The 15,260-nt window shown below is 46.0% G+C and overlaps 1 protein-coding gene across 2 annotated transcripts in view; it reads left to right on the top strand.

Annotated features, from left to right (window-relative positions):
* Window positions 1-15,260, top strand: part of Rftn1 (raftlin, lipid raft linker 1) — a 201,752-nt gene that overhangs the window by 103,562 nt on the left and 82,930 nt on the right. For both annotated transcript variants that reach the window (XM_047532384.1, XM_047532383.1), the window contains exon 4: window positions 4,685-4,793. In XM_047532384.1, coding sequence (XP_047388340.1) covers window positions 4,685-4,793 — 109 coding nt within the window. The remainder of the gene's footprint in view (window positions 1-4,684; window positions 4,794-15,260) is intronic.

The raw sequence follows: 15,260 nt of genomic DNA on the forward strand, positions 1-15,260 counted from the left end.
TCCTACAACCTGTCCACATAGAAATGATAAAGATTCTGTCTTGAAAACGTAGCCAGATTCTAGCTCTTCTCACCACTAACATTGCCAGGCTACTTTGAGCCACCATCTTCTCTGCCCTGGACTCCTGAGGTGGTCTCTTATCTCCCTGCCCATACCCAGAGGGAGCTTTTAAAAATTAAGCAGCTTACAGTACTTCAGCACCCTTCGAGGTCTTGGAGACCATCTTCCCCGTGGCCGGTAGGGTCTCTATTCTCCAGTTCCCCATGGGATCTCTGAGAGAGAGCTGCTCACAATATTCCCACTTAACAGTGAAAGAGTGAAGCCTGGTCAGTTGCCTAAAGTCTCACAACTAGCAAATGACCCACGTCTAGTTAACCTAGAACCTGCAGCCTCCAACTAGTCTAGTGGGATTTATCAAATTGGGGCTGAGGAGTAGTGAGGCAGTGCGTTTCCCTGCTAGCCACGCTTTCTCTGAGCACCTTTATTTAATTGGAGACCATTGGTATTGAACTTCAGACGAGGTAGACTGAGAGATTTTTGCTGGTAGTCAATCCCACATCTCCAGAAACGTCTTCTGGGACCTTCCTTTTCCTTACTGTTTAAACCCAGATCGCTGTCCTTTCCAGAAGTGGGAGCCATCAGGGTTCTAGTGCAGGGGAAGTTTGGTGGTTTCCCATGTCCTTTTCCAGGATTGGTATGGTTTACCCCTGAGATATCCCCCAAAAGCTCATGTGTGAGACGATGTAAGAAAGTTCAGAGGTGAAATGATTGGGTTCTGAGAGCCTTAATCTAATCAGTGAATTAATCCCCAGAGAGAGGTTAACTGGGCGGTAACTGTAGACGAGTAGGGTAAACTTGGAGGAGGCGGGTCATGGGGGTGTGCTGTAGGGTAAATTTTTTCTCTGGTGAGGGGAGCTGTCTCTGCTTCCTGGTTGTCATGTCCTCCACCACACTTTTCCCACCCTGATGTTTTGCCTTCCCTCAGCCCAAAGCAATGGAGCTGCCTATCTGCAGACCGAGACCTCTCTAACTGTGAGCTCCCAAATAAACTTTTCCTCCTGTAATTGTTTTGTCAGGTCTTTCGGTCGCAGTGGTGAATCAGCTGACAAAAACAGAAATAATACAATGGCATGATCTTTAGGGCAACATGACTGGCATGTCCCCTTCCCCATGGGAGGTAGCAGGAACCTACTCAGCTGGGAGTTTCATGTTAGCTCCTCTTCCTTAGACACTTGATTGACTTCACAATCTCTCTTCCCTTCTGTGCTGGTCCCTTGGATAGCCAGGCCCTGGCCTGTGGAGGCTGCTTCTAGGAGATGTTTGCTTCTCTGTCCCAGGGTGGCTCCTGCCCTCAGGGACCTAGAGCACTGGTCACCTGACAAGAGACTGCTCTCAGGTGTCTTGCTGGATCTCATGGGTCTGAGCCTAAGTGTCCACCAGCAAGAGGCCTATTCTGAGCATAGTGCTGCCATGTCTTCCCTCTCAGGAACTGTATTAGTTTTCTTGCTTTGGAGTGAATTCTGACATAATTAGGGGTTCAAAACAGCATGCCCTGATTATCTCAGTTTCTATAGCTTGTCTTGTTCTCTTCAGGATTTCATTTGGCTTGGCTGTGGTCTCTTCAGAGGCTCGAATGGGCAGGGATCCTCTTTCAAGCTCCCTGGAAGGGTTGCGGACAGAGTTTTTATCCTTATAGTCATAGGACTGAGATCTTGTCTTCTTGCAGCTGTGGACCAGAGGCTGCCCACAGTTCCTTGCCATGTGGCTTCTCACAGCATGGCAGCAGGGGAATCTCTAACTCCAACCTGCAAAGTGGAGTCTTAGGAGGTCATGTGATCACAGGAGTGGCATCACATGGTAAGGTGTGCCTCCTTACCAAGTGCCATTGAGTATGAGCAAGACATAAATCTTGTTCCCACTCTAGGGAGGGGGATGCTCAAAGGTGTGGACTCTAGGAGGTAGGGATCAAGGGGTGGGAGTCACCTTAGGGAGTGTGCGCCTTGACAACCATGTTACCTCCCCAGCTAGTGCCCAGAAGCTCTGTAGGCAAACTTTGCAAGTGGATCCTCCCATAGGGTTAGTGGCAGGGAGAGGGTGTTGTGTAACTGTGGCCCTCCACCCAGTCTTGCCCCTCCTGGGCCACAACTGTACCCTCCCAAAGAGCAAACTTCCAGGCCAGGGCAGCTGGTGTCCTGTCCCCAGAGGTGGTAAGAGGGAACCTTAACCACCTCTTCCTCAGTGTCATCATCCTTTCATTTCAAATTGTGGTGCAAATTCCTAACGGCAAGGGAGGGCTTACCAGTGGCTCACATATTCTCCCAGCATGCATTTGGTTTGATTTTCCAAGAAACCATCAGCTGAGCTGTAATTTGTTCAGAGTTCATGTAGAAAATTTGTAATTTCTGTTCTTGTTGATCCTTGTCCTCCTTCAGTTCAGATGTGACTGGAGTGATTATTTGGTGATGTGAACCAGAGCTGCTTGTCTTCTTCCAGAACTTTCTTCCAGAACCAAAGATGGTGGCTATTAACTCCTCCTGTGCTGAAGATTATTCCTTATGAATCTGGATTGGGGGTTGCTTACAGAGGGACTCGTCTTCTCTCCATTTGTTTTATGAGTGTTAATGAGTGGATTGGGTATTGAATTATTATTTGGGTATGTATGTATGTGGTACAGGGTATTAAACCCAGGGTTGCTCTACCACTGAGCCACATCCCCAGTCCTTCTTATTTTTTATGGTGAGACAGGGTCTCACTAAGTTGCCCAAGCTGGCCTCAAATTTATGATCCTCCTGCCTCAGTCTCCTGAGTTGCTGGGATTATAGGCATGAACCACCACACCCAGTGTGTTGACTTGTTTTGAAATGATCATAATGTTTCAACCTAATCATTTAAAATCTCAATGGATATTTATAACATTGTACAGTGTGACTCTAGTCTCTGTGTGACAGAGAGAGCAACTTGGATTTTACATTTGGAACTTCCAGCCCTATCCCAATCTTTGTTGTTTGAGACCCCATATGATATATATGATAGCAAGTCTTGGTCAAGTCTTCTCTTTAAAAAGTCTAGACTCTTCTGTTTTAGATCTTCTAAGGGGGAGAAATGAAAACACGAGTCTAGTTCTCTGATCAAGTATTAAGGCAAGAAGACTAGGGTTCAGAATTGGTTTATGCTGTTAGAATTTCATTTATTCCAGGTTGACCAGTTTGAAATAATTTATTCTTTCACATTTCAAGCATATGCACCTCATTACCCTACCCTAGAAAGGATGTGTTAGAAGGAAAAATAAAACAAAAATATGCTATTGAAGTTTGCTTACCAAACCACAGTTGTACACCTGTGGAAAAGCAAATCCTCTTTCATTTTTTTTCATTTTTAAATTTCACATAAATCATACCCAGATGGTTAATGGTAGCATAAATTGCTTTTAATGCTACCTAAGAATCTTGGATATTCATTTAAAAAATATTGTAAAAATCCGCATTCAGAAACTGGTGAGATGTCTGTGCCTCAGAAGTGAAGTATTTTCTGTCCAGGAGTGGCAGGGACCCCTCTTCTGTGGAGCAGAAGTGGGCCAGGAGGCCCTGCTCACTCCTTTGCCAGTGCAGAGTGGCTGTGTATGTGGTGTGAGCCCTGGACCAGCAGTTCAGAGCCCTGGTCTCTAATTTCTACGCCTTACAGCCAGCCTTCCTGGAGAGACAGTGGGTTCTGTTGATCTCTAACTGCTCCTCTTGTTGCCTTTGGTCTGGTTGAGCCAGTGAAATCCCCTTCAATTTCCCACAACTTTGTAGCTTCCAGGAACTCCCTAGACCAACCCCCCCTTAGTGTCACACAGAGGCCTGAGAAGGGATGACTCTGAGGGTCGGGCTTCCTTCTGTGACCACTTGCTGCTGGTTCTCCTGAATGGCACAGCGTTGAGCTGGGAGCTATACAGGTCTCCATGGTGGGGACGCAGGGAGGGACCCTGTGTGCAGAGACGGCCGGGCATGCTGGTGAGAGTCTCCATGACCCCAAGTCCAAAAGCCTTTAGTTCATACCACCCTGCACATTGAGTTTTCCCAGAATTTCTACATGGAGTTTTGCCTCATGGTCTTTCTTTGATTCAATTTTTAATTTTGATAGATTTTTGCCAGATCGCCCTCTAGGGGTTGAACCCTTTGAAAGTCTTTTTAAAATTAATTTTCTAAGCAATATAGGATTATGTTCTCTTCATTAAAAGTGAAAAATGGAGAGATTTATGGCTAAAGTGTCTTTGAATTGACATCCCCATGCCACCCCATGCCTGGAAGTAACTTCTGTTATTGACATGAAGTGGGTCATACTAGGTCTTTCCCTGGAAGCTGGAAACAAATGGGACACATGTTCCTGAAGTCTGTGTACTTGTGTGTGTGTGTGTGTATGTGTGTGTGTGTCTGTGTGTCCGTGTGTCCTACTGTATAAGCCATATTATACTGAACCTATCCTTCTGTAGTGAGGTTTTCCACATGGTCCATATGTCTTGAAGGACTTTTTATGGTATAGAACTATATATATTCTTTGAGTTGTGTACCATAAATTATTGTTGAGCAGTTACTTTCAGGAAAAAAAAAATGGAGGTTCATGAAACAGCCAGTGATTCTTTAAAACAAACAAAAAAATTTATCATACAACATCTCAGTCTTTGTGTGTGTATTTCTCTCTTCAGATCTCAGAAGACTGATCTTCACAATGAAGGTTACGTCTTGGAATTAGATTGCTGTTCCTCCTTAGACCACCTGACAGACCAAAAAATCATCCCAGAGTTCGTTAAGAAGGTGAGTGCTAGGGGCGGGACTCGATGGCACAGATTCATGGAGCGTCTGCCTGAGTGACCAGGCGGGCACACAGGTTTAGGGTAGGTCAGACATACTCCAGAGGCTTTGGGGGAAACGGTGACCTAGACCCCCTGAACAGTGCTCCTAGGGAGCTTCCCCTCTCACTCACGGCTCAGGCTAGAGTTGACTCACCAAAGGTGGCTGCCCCCACCACTCTAGGCCATCAGGACCCTGGGTCCTGACTTTTTGGGCTAGAGTGTTGCTAACAGCTGCCAGACCTGCAGGCCCACGACTGAGACTTGCTCTCAAACCCTCAAGGTGGTGTGAGTGCCCAGATCCCACCCTTACTCCAATGTTTGTTGCCACCAGCCCCCTCCTTTCCTGACGTGGGGACACGCCAGAGTCTCTGGGCACTGGCCTGCAGTCATATCAGAGATAATTGCCTAGAAGTAAGGAATTTGTATCCACCCAGAAATGTGTCTGGTTTTGAGCTTTTTTTCATGCTATATGAGGTTTTGTGCCTAACTGAAGGGTTTACTTGAGAATCAGTACATTTACGGCAGAAGGGATGTCCTTGCCCCCAACTGGGCTGAGTTCTTTCTTAATGTTCATCTTGACCTCCTTTACCCAGTCTTCCAGAGTACAGCTGTGAGTCACTTAATGATGGGGATGTGTTTGAGAACTGCGTCACTGGGAGATTTCTCATTGTGCAAACATCACAGAGTGTACGTAGGCTAACCTACGCGGTACAGGTCCGAAACTCGACCTGTGCAAACCTCTCTGATGAAAACCATGGAGCATGAGTTTGCTGCAAGCAGAACATGGCACACATTTTACAGTAAACTTTTAAGGTTATCTAAGTAGATGAGGTATACTCTAAAATAAAGATAAAATGTGGTATGTTAAATGAACCAGTAACTGTCATTTACTATCCATTTTATGGATTGTATGTGTTTATGTGTGATATACTTCTATAGGACCGACAGTGCAGTCAGTTTATTTATACCAGTATCTGCACAAACATGTGAGTGTGCTGTTCGGCGATGTTAGGGTGGCTATGGCATTGCTAGGCAATAGGAAAATTTCCACTCCATTATCACCTTCTGATACCACAATGGTATATGCAGTCTGTCACTGACAATTCAGTGTACAGTTAAGTGTGGTTGGTTTGGGGCCAAATGAGCCAGTTAGTGAATTCACTAATAAATAGCATTGACCAGGAATAGTACTAGGTACCAGGATGCAGAGAACAAACTAGCTGTGGTGCCTCCCTGGAGTTGTCTTGATGGGCAGGGAGACACCTGCCCATGAGTATTGGCAGGAGGAAAGCAGCTGAGCCCAGGAGCGAGTGGATGCCAGGTCCAGTGTGTGCAGGGATCTGGATGGTGCCTTGAGCTGAGGTAGGAAGATGAGGACGAGTCAGTGACGTAGCCGCTGGGGCAGGCTGGGAAGCCTCCAATCCAAGGCCTGAGGTAGAAGTGGGTTGATGGAATCAAAAGATCCAAAGTGGGGCTGGGGTTGTAGCTCAGGAGTAGAGCGCTTGCCTAACCCAGGTGAGGCACTAAGTTAGATCCTCAGTTCCACTTTAAAAATAAATAAAATAAAGGTATTGTGCTCACCTACAACCAAAAAAAATTTTTTAAAGATTAGCTTTTAAAAAAGATCAGAAGAGCTACTATACAAAGAGAAATGGGCCAGAGAAGGGGCTAGAGAGAGCCAGCACTCAGCAGTAAAACAGTGGGAAGCTATTGTGAGGAGTTTTGCAGAAAATTAAAGGACATTTCTTGTCCCCACAACATTTATTGAGTATCCAGACCCCAAAAGGCCCTGGGAATAACCACCCTTATGGAAAGAGCCAAGACCTGTAGATCAGGAATCGGATGATGTCTTAGGTCAAAGTTTCTGGTAATTCTACTAAGATGGTGGTAGAACTCAGATGATGATTTAGGAAGGGTGGGGGGAGAGTGAGTTTTGTTTACACACGTCTAAGTCTGAGAACAGGAGTGTTTTTCTGACTCATGTAGATGTTGTGTAAATGGGACCATCTCCTTTGGATTGTTGCAAATACAATTCTCTAGTCAACTGGGTGGGGGCTCCTAGAGGGGAAATCACCTGAGGATCTGAAGGCTAAGGAGACACAATTCTGAAAGAAGGTGTCGTAATGAAAACCGAGATGCTTGGAATATCTGAGGAGTATCTGGATAAGGACCTGAGGCTCTATCTACTTTATCAAATATGCTTTTGGAAAACATGGGACATAGTGTCTTGGTCTCAACCAAACCAGATTATCACATGACTAGCCATTGAATTGTGCATATGTAGGGTGTTAAAGAATCCAGAGTCTAATTTATGGACCACTCAGATGCTGTGTTCCTCTAATACTGAGGTAGAGATGGACATCTGCCCAACAGAAGATAACCTAAAAGTTATGGGTTTTATACCTTAGAGGACATTAGCCAATCTTATGGTTTGAATATGTGGCATCCCCCAAACTCACATGGCAGAGCAGCAGTGTTCAGAAGTGAAATTATTAGGTTATGAGAGCTGTGATCTAGTCAGTGGATTAATCCGTTTGATGGGTTAATAATTTGAATGGATTGCTGGGTGGTAACTGTAGGCAGGTGGGGCATGGCTGGAGGAAGTAGGTCACTGGGGGTGTGCCCTTGGGGATTATGTTATCCCTGCTACCTAGCTCTCTCCCTGCTTCCTGGCTTTCCTGAGCTGAGTAGCTTTCTTCCTCCATGCCCTTCCACCATGAGGTTTTGCCTTTTCTGAGGCCCAGAGCAATAGAATTGGTCAACCATGAACTGAGACTTTGGAAATCAGGAGTCTAAAATAAACTTTTTCTTTTCTAAGTTGTTTTGTCAGGTATTTTGGTCAGTGACAAAAAGTTGATCAACACAAACAGGTTTTACTTAGATTTTATTCCAGCATCTTTATTTCCTACTCAGTACATATATGTGTGTGCATGCACATACACACCAGTATCTAAAGATTTGTTCAGTAATTTATTAAATAGATGATTGACATATACTCCTTCTGTACTTGCATGAGAATTCTGTTTTTAACATTTGGAAATGGTATATATTTTAGAACCCACCATTTCACTCTGCTGCTCTTGTAACGTTAGCTTCCACATAAAAATTATTAGATCTGGACAGACTGGACATCTTGCACAGTAGGGCAGCTCTGAGATTTCTGACCTGGAGTTTGTCACCAGATGTGTATCCCCAAGTCTCTTACCTCTCAACAGAAGCATGGTTTATGATCACTGCTGCCTTGGAGGAGCCAGCTGTGTTGAGGTCACCCCAACATGCACCCCAGCATTCACCTCCACCCTGCCTACCAGTAGCGAAGACCAGGGTTTAGAAGGATTCAGCATCTCTGACTGTCAGTGCTTTCTGTGGCTTTAGCTTCTGGGCCAGTGGCCAAGACAACCCAAGAAGAGGGATGAAATGATGTGACTGGGTGTCTCTCCCTCTGCTCCTGTTTTCTGTTGTTGGACACGATTTCTAGAGAAAATGCCACCTCTGTATTCCTGGAGAGGGAATCCAAATGCCCCTCTCCAGGACCTGTGACTGTTCCATGGATGGCAGAATTTTATGTGTGTAAATTTTTCTGTCATCACACAGGTAGAAGAACACAGGTGCTTCCTGAGAAGTAGACTAAATGCCATTTGTGTTTTCTCATTGTAAATATTTAATGAATAGCTTGGTCCCTGTTTACATATATATGGTGACACTTGTTAATTGCCATTCAGTTAGGCCAGATGAAGCTGTGACACTGACTGCTACAGCTTGCGGTCATTACTTTTTACATGGGTCATTATTTTGTGTGAAATAATGACTCCTGTTTCTGTGACAAGTAGATCTGTCTTAGGATGAGATGGTAATTAACTCATTGTACCACTGTGCAGGATAAGCTCATATTCTTCTCTGCATATTAGAATTAAGCCCATTAAATTTTTTTTCCTTAAGAACAATGTCCCAGTATTATTTTTTTGCACCAAATGTTTTAAATTGGCAGGAACCTTTGACTAGAGAACATGAATAGAAAGAGGGAGAGGAGATTTCATTATTTCTCATAATTAGGAAAAACAGTCATTTGTATCTGTGTCGTGTAAAATTAGCTTGGAGATGCCACGATTCACAGCCCCTCTCCAGCGTGGTTTTTTTGCAGAGGGTGAAGTTGTGTTAAGGTGACTCCATTCTCTTGGTTGTAGTCATGGAAGCTCTGAGTTACTACGTTTTGTTTATCCTGCTGTGTTTCAGCCAGGCAGCCTTTATGGAAATTTTATTATAGACCACAGAACATTAAAGCACAGGGTTACAGGCAGACATGGAGAGAGTGTTTTCCAAACCCCAGAGCTTGAGTGCTCAAGGGACGAAGAGTTGAGAGTCTGTGGGAAAGCAAGTGTCCCCTGAATTCCTCTGGGAAGAGGACTGAGCCCTTGTCCCCCAAGGTACATCTGGAGCCTGCCTTGTGTGGCTGGTGGGTCTGTGGTAGTCTCTTGAGACTTCCTACTCTTCAGAGATCCCAGAGGTACGTTAAGAAGACTGAGGGACAGAATAAGGAATCTGCATGCTCATTCCAGTGACTTGGCAGTCTTTGGAGCTTCTTGGGACAGTGCATTATGTTCAGAAAGCACTTTAGTTTTTTCAGATTCATTCATACATTTTCTCACTTGTGCTTCACAGAAATTCTTGTCAAGAGGCCAGGCCGATGGTGACATCTTCCTTCTAGACATGAGGACACTAAGCTCGGAGGGGATGAGGGCTCTGCCTAGGAGCTGGGACCATTAACTGAGGGAGCCTGGATCAGTGCTTCCCTAGGAGAGGCCCCAGTGGGCAGCAGAGGGACTTGGAAGCAGCAGGAAGGTTGTTTGGCCAGGTGGGCTGGGGAAGCTTGGGGAGAGGTGTGGGGGACAGTGTGGAGTGAGGGATGGATGCTCCAAGGGGCAGAGGGAGGCACGCAGTGCTGTCCTGGCATGAGCAGGAGCATGAACGAAGGCCTGTGGCTAAGAGCACTCCAAGTCCTGTTTGGATGGACAAAGGGAAAAGGAGGTCTGTCCTTGCAAGGTTCTTTTGCTTGCCTGGAGCAGGGCCCTACTCAGCTGAGCTCAAGTGTGTCAGATACAGGAAATGGCATAGAGTCCCAGGGCAGAAATACAGGAAAATTAAAAAAAAAAAAAAAAAAATTCAGGGACCCATATTTATGTATTAATGGGGCAGAACCTAACGGGAGGTGCTTTGCATGCACTATATCCATAACTCTTATCACACTCCTATGAAGTCAAGTGGGGATCACCATTTGACAGGCGAAGAAACTGAGGCACAGATGCATTCTGCCCAAAATTGTGCCTGTGAACCACAGGCCTAGGATTTAAACTCTGAGACCACACTTGTGGTCATTTGGCTATTCCACCTGTCCTGCATAGTACATCACTCTGTGGACAGAGAGTGATGCTCTCTGAGCCCGAACGTGAGGTTGGGCATGACAGGCAGGTGGGTAACCCGTGTCTGGTGCACAGCTGGGGCTCCAGGCCTGGGTGTCTGGTTCTCTGGATGGAAGTTGCTTCATCCTGCCCACAGGAGAAAACCACACTCCCTGCTCTTGTCCAGGTGAGACTCGACCTGTGCTCTCAGGCCTTCAGCACTGGACTCTGTTCCTGAGAGTTACTCCCTTATGTGGTAGAACCAATGACTCAAATGATCTACTTATGAACTAGTGTGTCTTACACTGAGCCTCTGCAGGGAGGCTGATGCCCATCCCTGCCTTGTCTAGTGCCTGAAGAACACGTACTCCCAAACTCAGTGGCCTGGACTAAGCAAGATGCACTGCCCTTCAGACACCCAAATGCTGCTGTTGCTGCCCCAGCCTGCACACACAACCTGCCTTCTAAAATCTCAATGGTTCCTCTTAATGCAGCACAATCCCAGGATTGTAAAACCTTGTCCACAGACAAATGACTCCTCATTTACTTTCTGGATGATTATGGAATATCCAGAGCCTGATTTCTATAAGCGCCGTGTACAGTCTTAATTAGCACAAGACGTTGGTTCAGAGTAAAAAGAAAATGATGTTACAAAGGTTTTCCTATCCTCACTGTGTCCCCATCAACCCCCAGACCAAGAGAACGGTGACGTTTAAAAAAAAAAAAAGACAAATCTGGTGAGAGTTGGGAGAAAGGTTAAAAAAAAAAAAAATGGAATGGGGGTCGTGGTGGTGGTGAATCCTGGAAATGAGGGCATCCTGAAGGCAGGAGGAGGCTGGAGGCTGGAGGCTGGAGGCTGACAGAGGTCTTGCTGGGTGGGGGAGTCTTATCCACTGTTGTGTCTCCAGAACTAAATCAAAGTTTGTCAAGTCATGGATGAATTAAGAGGAATTTGGAGGAAGGATCCTTAAGACTTGGTGTCACAGAAGGGGAGAGAGGAGCCCAGAATGATGCTGAGACACTGAGGTATGAGGTGGGGTCATCTGTGATGATGGGCGTGAGTAGCCATTTGCAGGCAGAGAGGTGGTAAGATTGGTGATGGGCATGTCAGGGGCCAGTGAGACACTCGATGGAACATTCCAGAGGCCGTTGTGGCTGTGGGGATGGAACTTAGGAGGAGGCTAGGAGTGGAGATGCAGTTGTAAACTCAGAGGCCCACAGAGGCCCGCAGGGGAAGACAATGAGGAAACGTGAGGATGTGTCATCTGGGTGGCACGTGCCTGTCCCAGCGGGCAGCCACTGCTGAGTGACAGCTCATTGTTGCCCGGTAGAAATACATAGCCAGCATTATGAGATTTCTTGTTTGATTGGTTAGTTGTTTTGCTTTGTTTTAGGGAAGTTGATGGTGTTTATCTTCTTCTCGTGAAGTCTCTTGGTTTTTTAATGTGAGCACATAGATCAATTTAAAAAATACTGCAAGATCTAGACCAGAATTTTTCAAACTGACTGCAGTAAAGGAACAGGTTTTTCCAGTGTGTTACAAAGCAATATTTTTGTGTCACTCGGAAGAGAAAAAGAACTTTGACAAAGTAGGGGGAGAAATGGAAGAGTGGGATATTGCAGAATCTAAGGGAAAAGCAAGCTTCAAGAAGAAACCAGAGACCTGGGGTTGTGGCTCCGTGGTAAAGCACTTGGCTAGCCATGTGTGAGGCACTGGGTTCAATTCTTAGCACTGCATATAAATAAATAAAATAAAGTCCATTAACAACAACAACAACAACAACAACAAAATATATATATATATATATATTTTTTTTTTTTTTTTTTTTAAAAGAAACCAGAGCTAGGTGTGGTGGTGCACAGCTATAATCCCACTGACTTGGGAGGATTGCAAATTCAAGGCCAATCTGGCGAGACCCTGTCTGAGAAATAAAAAGGGCCAGGGTTATAGCTCAGAAAAAGAGTGCTCCTGGGTTTAATCTATGATACAAACGAACAAAAACAGATAACAGTTTTAAAAGCAGGAAATCACTCAAGTCAGAAGGGCCTGTTGGACTTGGGACACCCAAGACCTCTGATCAGTCTTGCCTGAGCAATTGTGGTGGGTGATGGTGGTGGGGTCACCCCGCCAGAGTTTAAGAGTAAATGTATAGAGGAGAGAGAGTGATGTCTGCAATAGGTCCAGGTAGAAGAAAATTATGTTGTAAGGTGGGAGATTTGAGTCTTTTTAAAACTAGAAGGTGCCAGTAGTGAGGGAAAAGTTCATATAAATCAGAGATAATAAAAGACGGAGACTGGCCAGGGGGGGATGAGACCATAGGGGCATCCGCTGCATACTTGGAAACAGAGACCCTCTTCCTTTGAGGGGCAGAGAGGAGGTAGGAGGAAGGTTAGATTTTCATGTTGGGGGAGAAGATGGAGAAACTGCTGTCCGGAGTTCCTCTGTTTTCTTATAAGGTTCTTCTCCCCAACCCCAGCCTCTCTTGATCCTCTGACCTCCTGCTATTTTTATTGGCCTGTGATCTTCATGTTCTGTCGGGGAGATTAGCTGAAATCAGCTTGAGCCTACAGGGAGGCAGGAGGTCTTTAGCTGGGCTTGATCACTCCCTGGAAAAGGGGCTATATTCTTGCACTTCGTTTTTCCTCTGTTTGCATGAACCCATGCCCCAGTGCCCCTGGGTTAGGGTTCATTCATGTTTCTCTGAGAGGATCTTGGGAGACCTGTTCTGTGGCAGTACGAGAATGCCTTAACCAATGTGGATCCTGTCCTGGTCACAAGAAGCCTACATTCTAGTGGAGGACAGAAACATGAGTGCAGAGTCATGTGACAGATGTATAATGGCAGGTTGGGAGGGGGTGCCCTGAAGTAGAGTGGGCAGGGATCCTGCCCAGGGTGGCAGTCCCTGAAGTGTTTGCACCCAGATCAGAGGCAGAGCTTGTGGGCACTGGAATAGCTTGGACAAAGGCCATGTGGTGGGAGGGAGCACCTTCTGTTTTAGGACAGACAGGAGGTTGCTTTGGCTTGACCACAGAAATGAAGGGTGGTCAGGTGACATGGGATGAGGCTGGAGAGTCCCCAGTGCCAAGCTCTCAGTCCAGGCTAAGGATTTGGGTCCCTGTCCTAAGTGCAGTGGAAGGAAGCCATTGGAGAAGGATTCTTGTGACCCAGCAACCTTTTGGAAAGATTGGAACAACTGTGGGTAGTGCCTGGATTGGGGCAGGAGCGGTGGTCTGGGAGATAACGGCATGATAGTGAGGGAGGGGACTGGGCAGATTAACTTGTGCAGCAGGACATGGTAGGGCGGGGGGCTTTGCTGAGATAGGATGAGTATGGAACTGTCCAGGGCAGAGGTCTGAGCGGAGACGATGGCTGAAGGATGGTGGTTGAAACTGTGGTCAGGGATGAAATCACGCAGGAAGGAAGAGAGCTTAAGACTGAGCCCGGGGAATTCCAGCATTTACTGCGGGGCAGAGAACGCAGACAGAAAGTATGCTCCAGAGGCAGGAGGGAGGCTTGGGGGTGATGCCAAGGGACAATTCAGGGGGGAATTGTCACTGCTCTCAGTGCCCCAGGGGCTGATAGTCAGAAACAGCCATCACTGGAGGGCCAGTAAGTCACAGTGATCCCTGTTTAGGTGACTTTGCCCCTCCCAGTCCATATCTTTTCAAAGCCTGATCCAAAATATCTCTGGGTTCCAGTGAAAACCCACTGCCCTTTCCCCCACAGAACTCATGTGTTCCTGTGTTATTCTGAGGATAGTTTTGAAGTTTTGTCTGGTTTTTTAAAATTTAAGGTCGTCTCCATTGGTTTGTGGCATTATCTTCATTGTTCTCCTAATGTAACTGTTTATTAAGCAACTGAATTTTAATATCCCACCAGGGGATTAGAACGTGTTCATGGAAAACATTGCCGTCTTATGTAATTTTTAGCATTCAGAGGGCATGTCACATGAAATAACAATGAAAGAACTCATAGTTAAATCAGAAAAAAATAACTTGAGATCCCTTATGATGGCATAAGAACAGAGTGGTGGCCTGTTGTTGCTGTGGGCAGCCTGCATCTGTCAGGCCTGTGCTCCTGTGTGGTCTCTGCAGAGAAATTGCCCCAAATTCAGAAAAATAGATTATTCTAGAGCCTAATTGTAGGCGAAGCTGAAGGTCCCTAAGGGAGGTGTCAGCTATGTGCCTGTGAATGCTGTCACCTGTCTGCAACACTGTCACCTCAGGAGGCCTGGCCACTCTCCTGGCGTGGTCTCCACAATCTCCCCTGTCAGGAGGAGGAGGATGGTGTTGAGACTTCCACCACTTTGCCTGACGCCTGGTCATGGGGTTGCTCATAGAGCAGCTTGGGAGCCCTGAAAGTGAGGGTCAAATGGCTGCTTCTCTGGGGCACGGCTATGGCCATAGGTAGCTGAGGTTACCTGGTTCTTACAGTCATGAGATGGGTCCAGAGGAGTCTAGTGAGGGACATGCTGGAGCAGCCACCAGGTTTTGGCTGTCATTGCTTACAATAGATAGTCTGTTCCTTTTGGGTTGAGAACGAAGCCAAAAGAGTTGAAGATTTGGAGTTCTTTCTTCTAAGCAAAAGGCTCTGGATGTGTGCCCACCCTGGGATGCTCCTCCATGAATTCCCGCAGTCCAGTGTATTTGGGAGACATGTACATCATAAACTTCTCAGAGGATCTTTTAGAAGCTCTCATGATGCTCCTTAGAAGAGTCAAAGCTCTGAAAAGGTCTGCAGTGAGAAACCTGCTTACTTAACCTCAGGATGTCTTAAATACAGCTTGAGATCTTTCCCCTTGCCTCTCCCTGCCAAACTGCTCTTTAGATCATGGAGCATGGTTTGGAAAATGTACTAAATAAATGAGGAATCCGTTGACCACTTACAATCCACAGGTAATCACAGGTAGTCACCAGAGGGTGAGGGTCATTCTCTTTATTTTCATTGAGTTTTTAAAAAAGTTGTTTTTATTAGATATATTGAAGGTATCCAGCATGATGTTTTGCTATGTGCAGTGAAATGGGTACTATAG

This window comes from Sciurus carolinensis, chromosome 17 (assembly GCF_902686445.1).
Source record: "Sciurus carolinensis chromosome 17, mSciCar1.2, whole genome shotgun sequence".
Taxonomy (NCBI): Eukaryota; Metazoa; Chordata; class Mammalia; order Rodentia; family Sciuridae; genus Sciurus; species Sciurus carolinensis.